General features: G+C 40.0%; 1 protein-coding gene across 1 annotated transcript in view; it reads right to left on the bottom strand.

The window, feature by feature from the left end:
- LOC134540736 (ATP-dependent helicase brm) overlaps nt 1-10,667 on the bottom strand; it is a 91,191-nt gene extending 80,524 nt beyond the window's left edge. Inside the window, exons 1-2 of the mRNA XM_063383633.1 lie at nt 10,564-10,667; nt 5,588-5,828 (exon numbers count right to left, since the gene is read on the bottom strand). Coding sequence (XP_063239703.1) covers nt 5,588-5,809 — 222 coding nt within the window. The 5' untranslated portion in view covers nt 5,810-5,828; nt 10,564-10,667. The remainder of the gene's footprint in view (nt 1-5,587; nt 5,829-10,563) is intronic.
- Between the last annotated feature and the right edge of the window lie 5,316 nt (nt 10,668-15,983).

Below are 15,983 nucleotides of genomic sequence, written 5' to 3'. Positions count from 1 at the left end.
AAATCAAAAAAAATCATGAGGTCCTCGATAAAAATTTTCAGGCCCACAAATACATGTTAGATATAAAAAACAACAAATGAGAATCTTTAAATTTAAGTGACATACCTGTACATATGTTACATGGTCTCTGCTTCAAAATTTATTTCAACAAATTATAGGTTGCAGATTTTGCAGCCTTCAAAAATTTTTCGTCGAAGAGTTGTTCATAACACACGCCCTCTTGTGCAGATTTCACTTTTAGCAAACTTTCAAGCGATTTTTCCGACAATGACGATCTGAATTGGGTTTTTGTCTTCTTTACCTGGCTGAAGATCCTCTCACACTCGGCGTTACTATGAGGAATGGATAAAATACCTAGCATAAGTTGAGCTAACTTGTCATACTTCAAACTCCCATCTGTAGTCTTCATCTGTCCAATCAATGACCACTTAGAGTCAATTCTTTCCTGCTTCAATATTTCCTCAGGAATATCTTCTATTTGAAATGAAGAAAATTGTGACTCCAAAACATCAATTGCAGCATCTATATCTTGTCCTTCCATAATTATAATATTTGGAAATTTATCAACAAAATATCTTGCACTAGAAAATGATGCATGGCTTATGTTTTCAATGCATGCTACTTCTGCATGAGCTAGAAATGTACTTTTTAATGGAAATTTGTGTACTATGTAGTCACATGCAGCCACATAATACTGTCTAATTGAACTGTAAAACAATTTGCCCTGTTCAACACTCAAGCCACCCACAATTTTGAATGCCGCACTACCAATAACCAAATCTTCATCCTTTTTTTGATTATCATGAGTGTGATAATCAATCTCCAAAAGAGAAGTAGATGATTTTACTACATCAGCACACACAAATTTTGACATCAAGTTTCGCAACAGGTCGTAAAGTGTGGATTTCAGCTTCTGAATCTGAGGTTCTTGCGACTGTAGTAGTACATTGGTCTTGTCGTACATAGGGATTACATTTAAGAGAAACATGCAAAATGCCTGGTTTAAATCACTTGATAAAAACATGAATAGCCTCTCTTCTCTAGTAAGTTGGGATGACATAGGTCTACATTTTTCTGCTGGTACCTGAGGAACTGATGTTTTCATTTTAGGTCTGTGTGTTAACTTGATTTTCTTTGAGCTGGTCACATCCATTTTAGAACTGCGCTTCTTTGAACTGTCACATTTAGAAGCTATTTTACATTGAAAAGTGAACTTGGAAATGTTTTTTTTATCATTTGAAGACACTGCATGGCTACTGTTTGTACTACTACTACTTTCTGTGTTTGTGGCACTGGATAAAACTGTGAGGTTACTTTGACTACCTTGTTGAGATGGAATTGAACATTCACCTATTTCTGAAACTAGTTTGGGGATTTTGTAGCTCTGAAGTGTGCTCCTGCTTTCATTTGCAAATTCAGGCCGACATTCTACCAAAAAAAAACTAGTTAATGGCTGCCATTGTTCTACCAACCTTGTCAAGCATTTTCCTAACGAAAGCCATCGTGTACAGACATGTTTGAGGACTTTCCTAGTGTCTACGTCATGCAACATCTGAAATTCTTTTAGCTTTTCTTTCCTATTTACACTCTTTTCCAAGTAATAAAATATATCAATCAAAATGTCATCCACTTTAGATGGAAGACAAGCAGCAGCTTTTTCAGCACATAAGTTTATCAAATGGCATGGACAACCAACGGCAATCAAATTTTCGATTTTACTTTTCATAACAGCAGCCACACCACTTTTATGTCCCATCATCACTGGCGCATTGTCAGCGCTTAGCGCCAAACAGTTTGAAAACGGAATGTTGTTTTCTTTTAAGGTATCAAGTAAAAGATTACCAATATTTACTCCTGTTGAGTTGCCTTTGAGAACTGGTACTGCCAAGAGCCTATTTTGAATTTCGAGCTTGTCTTTACTGTGGAAAGTAACCACAATGGGGTAAAGTTTGCAATCACTTTCATTACTACCATCGGTTGCGATGGAAAATGGTGTATTACGTAACACAGATACAAGTTTCTCATGCGAGCTTTGATCCATTTGTCCCAATATTGCTGCAGATTTGGTCCTCGCACAGCCGTATTTTTTGGCAATGTCACTATCGGGAAACATCTTTCTAAAAAGCGGCCCTGCATGGTCACTACAGGACAGCGCTAAATTATGTTCAACCAAAAAAGATGTAAAATAACATTCTGCTCGTGTAACACTATTATCACTGTTCACAGCAAAATTTAGTTTTTTATTGGAAGCAATACACTTCACGTGTTCGTTGTGTTTTTTTGTAGCGACATGTTTCACAATGTCTCCTCTTCCACTATGCGATATAGAAAAATCAGCACGGCACACGCTACAAAATGCGAAATTGCTTCCTTTACGTGATTCGAGTATTGATGGAAACTCGTTACTGTAAGTTTTCGTAAAACTTGTTTTGTAACTTTTACAAACAGTTCTATCAGACATGTTCACGTTGCTCTAGACACAAACACCGCCGCCATTTGCAAACAACAAAGGGAGCAACGCAAGACGAAAATAAACATTCGACTTCGACACCAACTACTCACTTACTATCGACTATCGAACACGGCGAGAGCATGGTATGTGGCTCGGCTGCGGCAAACAGAACGGCCCGGCTCAGCCAAAGAGCATGAGCTCGGCACGGCCCGGCCGGAGGCGAAACGTAGCCGTGTAAAATATCAGCAACAGGTTCAAATATAACAATACTGTTACAGTTAACACAAATAAATCATAGTATTTACATAGCTGAACCTCAAAATAAATGCAACCTTAACATCTTATTCACAGTTGCGTTGCCACTAATATTCCCCCTTGCTGATGCAATATAATTATGTCGTTAAAAAAATCTCGGGGCCCCGAAAAATCGTGAGGAAACACTATTTTGGCGTGAGGGCGTGAGATGGACCTTAAAATCGTGAGCCTCACGCCAAAATCGTGAGAGTTGGCAGGTATGAAGATTTATTTCAATATTAGGGTAACTTTATGTCGTTCAGGTTTGTGTTTGGTTGCGACTAAGAAGTATTATCTTAGTTTGATTTTCTGGTTTAGAGAAAAACTCACAACCAATTGAATTCCAACTTTCTTTGAAGGTTTAGAATTAACGCCATTGAATAGAGAATTAACTTGTGTGTACTAATAAGAAAGAGTTTAATTTCCTATCCAACATGGTGATTTAAACGCTTGTATGGTTCAATGTTGTTAATGAAAAGTTCTTTGTATTAAAATCAGAAATTTAAGATAACTGTTTTAATGTTACACAGGTACTTATACTGACCGGGTGGAGAGGTCGAGTGGTTGACTTCAAAGGTTTTATTCACATTTTACCAAAATTAAAACAACTCGGAACGGTAGCAATTTTTAGTCTCTTAACCACCCCCTTAAGCTGGACTCCCAATGACTCGTCACATCTGTCTGTCGACATAACCTCAAGCCAATCAGAAGGCTCTGAAAATTCCACCTGTCCGACCATCAAAAGCTTCCCATGCTTAACATTCTACGGTTGGACGGATGAAATTATAACCTCCAAAATGTTTGCAAGGTATTTCCAGCAACTTTTATTACATTAAAATATTTTGTAGTTTGTTTATTTGTTCAGCTGCTTCCATAACATGGTTTTAGCTTGCATTTGAACGTGTTTTAAAGTTTGATATTAGAAACAAAAATTAACAGATGCACAAATGTCATCAATAACACTTTGATATGTCGACACTATGAAAAAATTGAGTTTAATGATTTATAAGTGCTTGTCTTAATTTATTGTAAATACTTATTTACCTTTGCAAAAGAAATTGTATCCAAAATTTAAACCGTCTAGTCAGTTATCGACATCAAAGTGTAAAATATAATTTTATGGGACATGCAGAGTGCTGTGAATCAGTTGGCCAGTTGACATACAGTGGACAGACGAGCGACAGACGGATGCGATGGATCGTAGTCAAGTCCACCACGAGGAACACAACGGGTTATTACAAAAAAAGTACCTGAGTGTCATTTAGGAATTTGCATCAAAAAAACGTGAAATACTGATTTCCAAGAACAGAATCAAGTTAAAAGAAATTATATTTAATCACCAACTTGTCAACTTGACAAGTCAACACGGCCAATAAAGTCAACATTTTTTAACAGAATCCTAGAATTCTGCACAAAGGAACAAGGCACGAACAGTAAACAATAAAATTAAGTATAGCTAAATGGTCTTTAATCCCACACACTGCCTACCAAGGCCCCGGCGGATTAGCTACTTTGCCGGATAACGCTCGTTGATATAGTTTTGACAGGAATACCTAATGTGAAAATGTAAAATTTAACCTGATATGAACCAAAAAACTGTTGATAAAATGAAAATTGATAGTACTGTAACTCTTACGTGTTGAATTATTTCAATACTCTATAACATCACTATTGTGATACAATTGTTTTGACCCAGCTAAAACATCAAGATTAAGTTAACTTTGAGATGTTATGCCTAAACTCCTACTAGTATTGTGATTACATGTAAAACTAAACTCTTTTAAGTGATTAAATAAGTAAAACAAATAAATCTAGTTTAAACTCCTTTTAATATAAATCATTATTACTTGGCAAAGTAGCAAAGATATATGTTTAATGGAGTGAGAGTCCTAAAATAAAATTGACTGTTCAAACTAAGTAAATATAACATTTATACCTCGAGTTAGCAAAACAACACTCACACCGCACTTCCTCATATTACTTCCAAAACCATTCATATTAATTTTACCATTGGGTATCATTAGGGACAAATTCACTACCGTTGCTAGCTCAGGGTTTGGTAGGGCATTGTTCTAGATGATCTCAGGGAAAACACCTCCAGGTGATAGAATCGCGATCACAGGAACAGGTAAAATAGTATCTGGAAGGAATTCTAAGCTACAGCGACGATGTTATGCTGTTCTCAGGAACTGAAGACTCTATATCCCGGATGCTGCTGTGAATAGTAATTATGAAAATTTCTCACCATTAGATGATCATTGATCAGATAACAGATAAATTCTTTGTAGTGCTACCAGCACTTAACAAGACCTTCAGGTGATTCATTAAGGCGTCTACTGCAGATAGAATGTGGAATTTGCTGAATAATTCCACAATATTCGGATTCCTTATTTTTTTGTTTTGTCACGTTCGACACCAGTCTTCTTGTATTTCCATCCGAGAATTTACAACTTACAGTCCTACGCCTGGAAAACGCTTTTCAACTCCATTGGCGTCCTAGATTTTCTCTTTTTTTTTTCTTTTGTTGCAGCAACCCAAGACATAGCGACTATGAGAAAGCATGAAAGGAAATGTCATCCATGGAAGAATACCATCAAGACAAAATAAATTATGAAAAAGTGTCCACAACCAAAGATTAGACTTACTGAACTGGCGTAACACTCCATGCCTGTATGGTTGATGATACTAATTAACCTAACAAATATTATATATAATTAATTACAACTTAAACATATAAAGGAAATAATTAAAATATACTGTAAACTAGTGACTGTTTACAGTACCGATAGTTGAAATGCCAGCAGGAGCACCGCAGGATGCCAGATCGAAGACCGGACCCACCTGCATGTGAGCCATGTGCTGCTGGAAGGTCTGCGCGGCCGGCTGGGGCGGGGGGCCCTGGCCGTACCCCGTGGGGCTGTGCGGGTGGAGCTGCTGGGGGTGCGGGGGCGGCGGCATGCCCGACGGGGACGGCATGGGGCTGGGCGACTGCTGCGGCGGGCCCATGGGCGAGGGCGTCTGCGGGGGGGGCATGGGCGACGACTGGGGCGACGGGCTGGCCATCACGCCCAGCTTCCCCTGCCTGCGCACCGCGACACACGCTCTGCTCTATTGGAGTCATCGTAGACCACCCCACCAGCCAGATGCCATCGTAGCCTGACGCTTAGCCATATCCTGCAGATTGTATCCTTCTGACGGGATCTTAACATACTGAGTTGAATGTTCGTGCAAGTGTACGTACTTTTTGTTAAATGTTCATAGTCAGGTCTGTAGTATCGTATCCTGACGGGATTGTACCCTACCGAGTTGAATGTTCGTGCAAGTGTACGTCCTTTTTGTTAAATGTTCGTAGTCAAGTCTGTAGTATCCTATCCTACTGACGGGATTGTATCATACTAAGTTGAATATTCGAGCAAATATATGTCCTTTTTGTGAAATGTTCGTAGTCAAGTCTGTAGTATCGTATCCTACTGACGGGATCGTATCCTACCGAGTTGAATGTTCGTGCAAGTGTATGTCCTTTTGTTAAATGTTCATAGTCAAGTCTGTAGTATCGTATCCTACTGACGGGATCGTATCCTACCGAGTTGAATGTTCGTGCAAGTGTATGTCCTTTTGTTAAATGTTCATAGTCAAGTCTGTAGTATCGTATCCTACTGACGGGATCGTATCCTACCGAGTTGAATGTTCGTGCAAGTGTATGTCCTTTTTGTTAAATGTTCGTAGTCAAGTCTGTAGTGTATTGTATCCTACTGACGGAATCGTATCCTACGGAGTTGAATGTTCAAGCAAATATACGTCCTTTTTGTTAAATGTATGCAGTCGGTGAGATGATCTCCTGTCTGGGACGTATGAGCCTTCGCCTTCTAATCACTTTGCCTCTCCTCACAAACTTGTCCTTCGACGCCAGCACGCCTGGACAGCGAGTCACTGTGGAGGACAGCTAACAAGGCATTGATAAGCACAAGTTGAGTGTGCCTTGTCCCTCACGGCCTTACTCAATTGGGGCAGCGGGTCCGTACGTGTCAGTGCCGTTTACTTCTTTTATATCCCTTCAGGCCTGCACTTTTCAAACTATGTTTGAATTAATTGAGAGTATCTTTCTTTTGGCATGATGTCTGTTCTGACAGTATGTGGGTCACATTCGGCTTCTCTGCTTTAGTCTTTATATTCAGTCAATGCCTGAGCCTTTGTCTTAACTTTGCTCTAGCATTTCTTCGCACTGTCATAACACGTCATATCTGCATTTCGATTCCATGTGTCTGCCTGCAGGAAGTTGTAAGGCGTTGTGTGTAATAACTGATAATTCCGTTTGACTAGTTGGGCAGTACCATGCATTCTTAGTGGCATTTAACTTATATGTGATGTGTTCCTGTGTAAAGCAAACTTGTAGGCTGCCACAATGTTATGTATTTGGCAACTTCCGAGTATAACCTTTATGCATCTCACTGGCTGTGTGTTGTAATTAACAATTAACATGACAAGCAACTCAAACATTGTTTTATTTGCTATGTAGTTTTGTACCTCATTGCTTTGGTGTTGTGTGTTCTGTGGGGGGAAAAAAAAGAGCCTAAGGACACAATATGTAACAAATGCAAGAAAACCACAGTAGTTTACAAAACACACATGTCACAAGACATCACCAACTCAACTGTAAAACTGTACAAAAAATTAGTAACAGAAGCCTGTAAGACTCATTAAATACGTAACTTGAGTATGCAGCAACAGAAACACATTCCATTTTTACTAGTAAGAATTATTCTCTCCTTAGATATTGTTCCTAAATTAAAATATTTCTTAACTTACCAGCTAATGGACCAAAAATAAACCATGTAACTTAGTATTTTAACGAACTTTTACCACACCAAGACAAGTTTATAATAGCTTATCCTGAAATTTTAAATAAATTTTTGGTAAAATCCTAATGTCGCTGCTTTTCCGTAAAGGAAACAATAACATTCAGGAAATAGGTTTTCGAACAACTGGTTTCTAAGAAATTATAGATTATAGGTTACATTACGTAGCCTACACAGTGATGTGGCCACCACCATTGTGATACAGCATAGCAACTAGATACAGTGGTTCTCCATATATAAGTATGTGTATATTTTGTATATAGATTACTAGCTGCCCGACCCGGCTTCGCACAGCTATACTAATGGAAAAAAAATTAAGCCACATCTCCCATTTACAGTAATGGTAAATAAAAAACAATTCAGTGAAAATTTATTACAATGCTGTATAATGTAACGGAGAGAAAATGAATAGCACCGATGGTTTCCCGACTCGTGCACGCAACGTACAAATGATGTACCCGTACTTCGCTACGGCAGTCTACAGGCAGATCACTCTTGCGCCGCTCATTACACATGCCCCTCCTTGTGGGTACGCCACTGCCGCGCGATGCCCGTTGCCATGGAGACGCAGAAGGCATGAACAATGCAAAAATCCTGTTCTCATGCAGACAAAGTACCCATGGGATCTAATTTTCGGAAAATGTCATCCTGCGTAACATAAGGAACATTACTGTGAAGGTTCAAGTCTGTAAAATATATATATATGTACTTGAAAAAAAGGGCAATAAAAAAACAAATTAAACACAGACGAAAAAAAAAAAACATTAGTTTAGGTTTGCGATTTAAAGTGGTAAGCTAAAAAGTATTTAAATACTAATTGAATTCTTATGAGGGTACTGATTGCTTCATTGTTAATATCCCACGGGTGTTTTTTACTTGTATCGGAAAATTAAGAATGATAAGGCATCTAGTGCGTGGCAACAATGTTAATAGGCAATAGGAAATAAACTTCTAGCGCCTGCGGCATTGTCAACACACACTTCGTACGTGTACTGCATGTTGTATCTAACCCCCTCCAACACATTTGATTCTAAATTGGACTTTTATTAAGGATCCCTAATGTTATTGATAATATAATATAGCCTATAGCCTTCCTCGATAAATGTACTATCCAACACTGAAAGAATTTTTCAAATTGGACCAGTGGTTCCTGAGATTAGCGCGTTCAAACAAACAAACTCTTCAGCTTTATAATATTAGTATAGATGTAATGTGGTGGAAGGTAAACAAAAGAGTCTTTACAATGCATTCGAACCCAACCATCAATCTTTTACAAGATTTTTTTTTAAGCAGTATGGTGGCGCAAAGCGCCTACTTATTACATGCGACAGCACGTAACCAGACATAAAAAAAAATTGTCATTACGCATATCAAATGTAATAGTAATTCCTTTTATATATCAGGTTACATGCTATGCCTAGCTTACTGTAAAACCACATCCCTGTCAAATGTTGAGTTTGGGTTTTGATCCTACATTAGGGACTCACATATTTTTTTTAAATTTTCATTACCTTTCACTACGTCTCAAAATACAAATACAAAATACACACATGGAAAACCACAGGAACTGAAATTAAATAAAATTAAAATGGCACAGGCTGCACCCATGCACAGGCTTTGTAATGTAACCTATAATTAATTTTCAGAATAAAACAAGGAACTTATGTAGTACAGCAAAATAACATTTTTGGATATTATTATTTTATTAAAGGAAAAGTGGTGACATAAAAATTTTACCAAATTTTAATTTTAAACCTTAAAATAATGCAATGAAGATGGCATGATATTGAGATGGAGAGATTACACAATTAGTAACTTAGTGAAAAATTGCTTAAGTTATATCAGATGCATTAATAATACAAAAAATCACTGTAAAAATATTCTCCTTCTAAGTTTTTATGAATTATGAATGTAGCTGAACTAACCTAACCAAACTTACAATCAAGATATTATTCGCATCATTTTATTGTAAATGACATGTTCTAAACTGTCCATCACAAACCGTCAAAAGAATACAACAATAATAATTTATATTAAGAAACATAAATCTATATGAAAAATATAAAAAAATGAAATTTAGTTTCAGGAATATTTTGCTAAGAATTCTGTTAACAAAGGGCAATTCAAGTGAATTACCAGTAGTTTACCTACATAATGCTATGTTAGCTACAACTTATATTGTAAAATAATTGACTAGTTTGTTGTTAGGTTGCCTACATTAAAATTACTAGGTATGAAATAGTTAGATAGTTGTTTAGGTTAGCTACATTAAAAATACTGTAAAACAGTGATAATGTGGCTGGAAATTACCTATTTCAATTGTAGCTAAAATAAACTAAACGACGCAACACTATTAAATAGTATCTTAAATATCTTAAACCACACAAACCATTCACACTATATTGCATTAACTATAATGTAGTTAACATAACTAGACGTTCTCACGAGTTAACAATATTTTTTAAGGTTCCAAACCTAACCAACCTTTTAATGATATACTAAAATTATTTGACATTGGAGGGCCTTTTAACATTCATTCAATTGACATTTAACCAATTTACTTTTTTGTTCGGATGTAGCCCGATCATTGACAATTAACTTTTTCGCGGAAAGTTATAAACAACTATACTGAATAAAGAAAAATTACTAAAAAGGCAAAAGAAAACATTACATGATGAACTTGCCTAAATCGACCAAACGTCACACAAACGTATTTTTTTAGACAAAAGCATTTCAAACATATTCCATTGTTTTTTGACTACCACAAAACGAGTGAATACTTGAAAATGAATTATCCGACCATTCCCACAGTATTTAAATAATTACAATTATATGACAGTGTTATAACGAAGCAGCCATTTAACTCCACAGTTGACCCGGCAAAAATAATAATTAAATCAGATTTTCACCGAATATAACATTTTAACTCTTCTTCAATAATATCAATACAACACAAATTACCTATTAGTGACTTGAAAGACCAATACTATCCTTAAAAATCAATAAAACACGAATTATGAAACACACAACAAATAATAAAAATAACAACCCAAAGATTATTTTCCAAATTCGTAAAATAGAGTATGTTTACAGTAGAATATACAAACTTAGGAAAGTAAACAATTTATTATTCAGTTCTTTCCTAAATACAAATTTTGTGCTTAAATTAAAAAATAGAAAATTGAAACTATCTTTTTAGCACAATCATATATGCATCTTATTACAGTCAAGTTTTAAATCAAAATATATAGTCCAACTTTTATTATTTCAAATAAGTAAAATTATTTAACCTTTACTTTTTATTTAATATTGTCATTTTTATATTTTTTTTAAATAAAAATTTGTTAGTAAAGACCGAAACCCATGGGGAGCCTAATGGATTTTCTGGAGTTCTGATGCTGGTATTTCCAAGAAAGCACCAGGTTAGCTTGTTAACTAACAAATGTTATTTGCGCGGATCAACCATTAGGCTAAGGCCGTGGGCTAGAGGATGTAAGGTTTTCCTGGGATGGCGAAACTAATTAGTCAATCAGGCGCACTTTCCCTACACCGACGGTAACTGAGTTCGAGACCGCCCTGCGGCCTCGCGCCTGAACGCGTGGAGCGTGGGAAAACAGATCCGGCCAGTTTTGGGCTTAAAATACATGTTACATAATATATGATTATAAAACAATTAGACATGATTTCCCTTGAATAAATTATCTTTTAAATTGTTATTAAATTGGTTGTTTTTGATTTGAACGGAATAATTACATATTTAATAAGGTGCATTGCCACTCCCGGCCGGGCGCTGTCGTCGCTTTGGTGTTCGTCGCGGCGCATTTTTACACACTCGGCGGAAATCACACTCGGGTGTGTTCGATACACTTAAGAGGTGTTTTTGTGACATAATGGCCTGTGCGAACCAGAGGGAGCACCGGCGGTCGGCGTCAACGTGTGACTTTTTATTAATAATGACGTCCCTCGACTTCTGGTCCCTGATTCCCCGTTTACGTAATAGTCCTGTTGTGCCCGTACTGCTCTCGTCGGAGAGGTGTGGGTCCAGGCCAACGTGGCCGGGACCGGGATCGGGAAATACGGGACCTGGAGGGAGAGTGAGGTGAGGAGGAAGAATGATAGGCAGTTTTTAAGGACCACTTGATGTTAACAGTTCCACGACCCCCTTTTATTGTAATTCTGAGGGCCTGCCGCGGCCTGACGGATCCGTCGCGGAACGAGCGCCCTTCCCACGAAGACCCGGACTCCCGAAGACCGTCTCGTGCAACCAACTCGTCTCGACACGAACTAGAAATCCTCCCACGTAACAAGGTTCCCGATTGAAAGTTGCTCCACAAAGGCGCGTGACACGTGCGCGGTCCTTTACGTAACAGTCTCGTAATGACGACGAAGGTTCGGCGGTTCGTAACTACGCTTACGCGCCCTAGGATGTTCGACTCGTGACGTAACTCGTAACTCGTAAGCTCAACCGTGTGAGCGACACAGCGAAGGCAGCTCAGCTGCCGCGACAACCCGTACAGTGGCGCTGTTGCCGGACCGCGAGCTCGGAAGACGCGCCTCACGATCAGCGCGGGGCGGCGTGCACGTCTGCCCCTGAACGAACCCTGAGCAACACTGCCCTTCCCCGCCCGCCAGCGGGCCGAGGCCCGCGGGCCACGGGGGAGGGGAGGAGAAATCGGTCGGCGTGGGAGAGCGCCCCCCCTCGCGACGCGGACGAGCGCCAGGCCGCGATTACATATTAGCACTGCGAGACATTTGAGAAAATTACAAGATTATTTACACAATAATTAATAAATTACGGTTACATTATTTACACACTTATTGAGGTTCACGACCATTTGAAAAATACATAAAGCAGAATTATTCGTAACACTAAAGAAGCCCACTGGCATGCTAGGGCGCACGCGGGTGCGTCCCTGGCCGTCGCACTACACAGATGGTGCCCTCGTCTCGCAAGGGAGGACGTTGACGAGGCATAACGGCCTGAAGGAGCCGAGGAGACTCTTGGGTCGACGTCAATACATTTGTGAGTGGTCCCCTTGCGGCCTTCAGCCTAAATTAAATAAAGTAGTGTGTAACGTAATTATTACCTCCCCATTTTTTGTGTATATCTCACCACTGGAGTAGTCAACAAGTGACGAACAGTCTCCAGGGTGACTCACATTATTCAAACTTAATTTATGTAAACTTGTGAAATCCGATTCCTAAAAAGTATCTGTGTATTAGGTTAATTTTTATTATTTAAATTGTGAATTTAGAGCCACTTTCAATCTCTTAATAATTTAATAATCCCGTTTAACGGGACTTTAGAAACTTTCGCGCGACAGGATGCTGAGGCCTCCCCACGCGCCAAGGCCAGGCGCCAGTACCGAGCGACTCGCGGACCGGGACGGACGTGCGTCCCACGGGGTGTCTTCAACCTTTGTTTTCGCCGATTTCACGACTGGTAATTATAGTCAATCTACAAAACCTTTTCGTATTTAACTCCCCGTGTGCACCCGGTCCTTTTACGGTGTAGGGCCTATCCCAGCCGCTTGAACGTAAACTCCCCGCACAAAGCATAATGCGGGGCAGTGCAGCATACGGCACGGGCCGACTCCCACAACCACAGACGTTTGGGTAATCGCTGAGTGCACAGGCACCGGCAACAACGACGTAAAGACTTTGATCAATTTAATTGCGAATTGCGGGCCACACAGGTGGACCCGGGCGTCGCCGTTTGCAAATTACGGGATTGGCCGCCTCCAATCGACCTCCCCCCTCAACCTGTACTGGTGTGAGGATTTAATATTAGTGACGGCGCATCAGAGCGCCTAGTGTCAACTTAGTGTAGTTTGTGTAGGGAAATTCAATGTGCATCGTGTAACTGTAACTGTTCAATTGTAATTAAATGTCCACTCTGCACACTCCATGCGCGAAGTGTATACGACAGTGCAAAACCGAATCAGTGTATGTTATTTTGTGAACTTCCCTAATCCAGTCAGGGATCAGCGTGCTATGCTGTGTAGGGCCAGTAGCGTACCAATAGCCAGGGATCCCTCCCACCACGACCACCACCGCTGTTCCTAGCGGGGCACGCAGGGGCATTCGCACCCAACGACCCAACTCGTGGTTAGCCAAGAGCTAGCCTGGCGCCCTCCCGGACACATTTTCAGTAAAAAAAACCAGTCTTCTCGCTAGGAACCAAGCCGGACCTCGAACACGAGAACCCGGACGACGGCAACATAACTCGAATGGTAACAGTGAACTGAAACAGCCCGCTCTCTGTTGATAAAGCAGTCTTATCTCTTTATCCTCGGGGTTTAGCTCCATTTGACAGTAACCACTCTTCAGGTCCAATGTAGAGAACCATCTTGTACCACAGAGTGTATCAAGTGTTTCATCGATACGTGGGAGGGAATAGCTTTCCACTTTCGTGATGTCATTCAGCTTCCAATAGTCCTCACATAACTTCAGATGGCCATCCTTCTTTGCTACTAAAACGACTGGGGTAACCCAAGGACTCGCTGGTGGTTGCATTACACCGCCCTCCATCATACCAGCAATAGACTTCTCTGCTTATTCCTGAATTGCTAGAGGCAGCCGCCCTGGTGTTGTCGGATTGGCTCTGCATCACCTGTGTTGATGTGATGGTATACCAAGCTTGTTCTTCCAAGGTCCGTATCCCCTAGGGAATGTACACTCCTGGTTGCGTATCGGGAAAGCAGTAATGTCTATTTCTTTATGTTAGATTATTTTGTTATCACATTAATAACTGTTCAAGATTTGAATTTAGTGGCTGCTCGGTATGCCTAATAGTTCAAGAAGGCTCACACTGGCCTACACAAGAGAATGATTCACATCTGTATATTGGGTCTCCTTGTTTCAGAACACTTGTTCGCGAATCGAGGTTGGCCACCCTGACTGGTACAACCTTGCCAACCTTTTCAATGCTTCGAGCGACCAGGAGCTAATATCATATCTGGCTCAATCATGTAGTGGCTCATGTTGCCACGAGTATCACCCATAATCCTAGATGCTAATATCTGATCGTGGTTTGCTGGAACAGAAACAGATTCACTAACTACCACCTGCATTACAGGAACTTTTAATTGGTCGGGGGTTAACCAAGCTACCTCTTCCCCTTTCATACACGGTACCTCTTTTTCCATGCCAATAATGAATCAATATTTATGCATTATGTCCAATCCAAAAATTACCTCATTGGTGATATCAAAAACAAGAAAGATCTGTGATGATGTCCAAGTTCCAATCCGTATCTCTAAATCTTGCTGTCAAAGCACATGTTTCAAAATTTGAAATAGAATTTGTTTTTATTTCAGTTAATTAGCTTTGTATGTACCATCTCAAACCCATTACCACACCAATATGTTGTTACGAGCGCGAGAGACTAGACCGCAATGCCATGTTCGGAGCTGGCTGGCGGCCCTGCACGCACACCGTCATGCGCGGTCCATTGACGTAAGACATGCCACGCGTGCATGCCCGAATTATATAAGGGTCGTCGCTACACCCCACTCCCCGCGCGAAGCGCCCTGCCCCGGCGCCGGACAGCCTGTGGTAATTCCGCGGGCCATCGTGCGAACTGCCGATGCCCTTCTCGACGTGACGCTTCGGGCGTCGGGTCGGCACAGGATGACGCGACTGGTCCCAGTCGCACTCGTCACTTCTAGAAGGGCGCCAGGGTCTATATAAGTCAGGACGCCGGCCTCCGCGAGAGGGGCTCGGCGAAGGGAAGTGCAACGGCGGCGATGGAGTACGACGAGAGAACGGCGACAGATATCCTCGAGGAGTGCTGCGGCGAGAGTTGCACGAGGTGTGCGGTGTGTAAGGACTTCAGATACTGAGTGCAAGTAATTGATTAGTAGGTATTTTAAGTAAGATTATTCATTGGTGTTGTAAATATTAGCAGTCAATGAAACTGTGCAATAAAAAAATTATTGGGGCTACCCTATTGTATACGAACCCAATTCTTCCCACTCAACGATTATTAAAATCGTAACAATATGTATAACATTCGTTATGAGTAGCAAATGTTAACAGCTTTGAAATCAGGCAAATATAGTTAAGTAATATTGGGATAAGTAAAACAAAATATTTTGAATTTAGGGTTTTAAGAATTTTTTTTATTTTATCTCTCCTTATTTTCACAAGTGAGTGTGATAGTAATAGCTATGCAAAACTTATACTATAGTTGATATTTTAAATTTCTTTTACATTATTTTATTTTGCACCCTTCAGCTTAGATTCAGATTCTAGGAATATATTCAAAGTAATCCTTGGGATTCAAATTCGAGATTCGGATCCGAGAAAATCGGGTTTTGACCCATCGCTAGTTAAAACAATTTGTAACTGCATAGTTTCAATCTGTTGATTTCATTTCC

This window comes from Bacillus rossius, chromosome 17, assembly GCF_032445375.1.
Source record: "Bacillus rossius redtenbacheri isolate Brsri chromosome 17, Brsri_v3, whole genome shotgun sequence".
Classification (NCBI taxonomy): domain Eukaryota; kingdom Metazoa; phylum Arthropoda; class Insecta; order Phasmatodea; family Bacillidae; genus Bacillus; species Bacillus rossius.
This window is presented reverse-complemented; position numbering and strand designations above follow the sequence as displayed.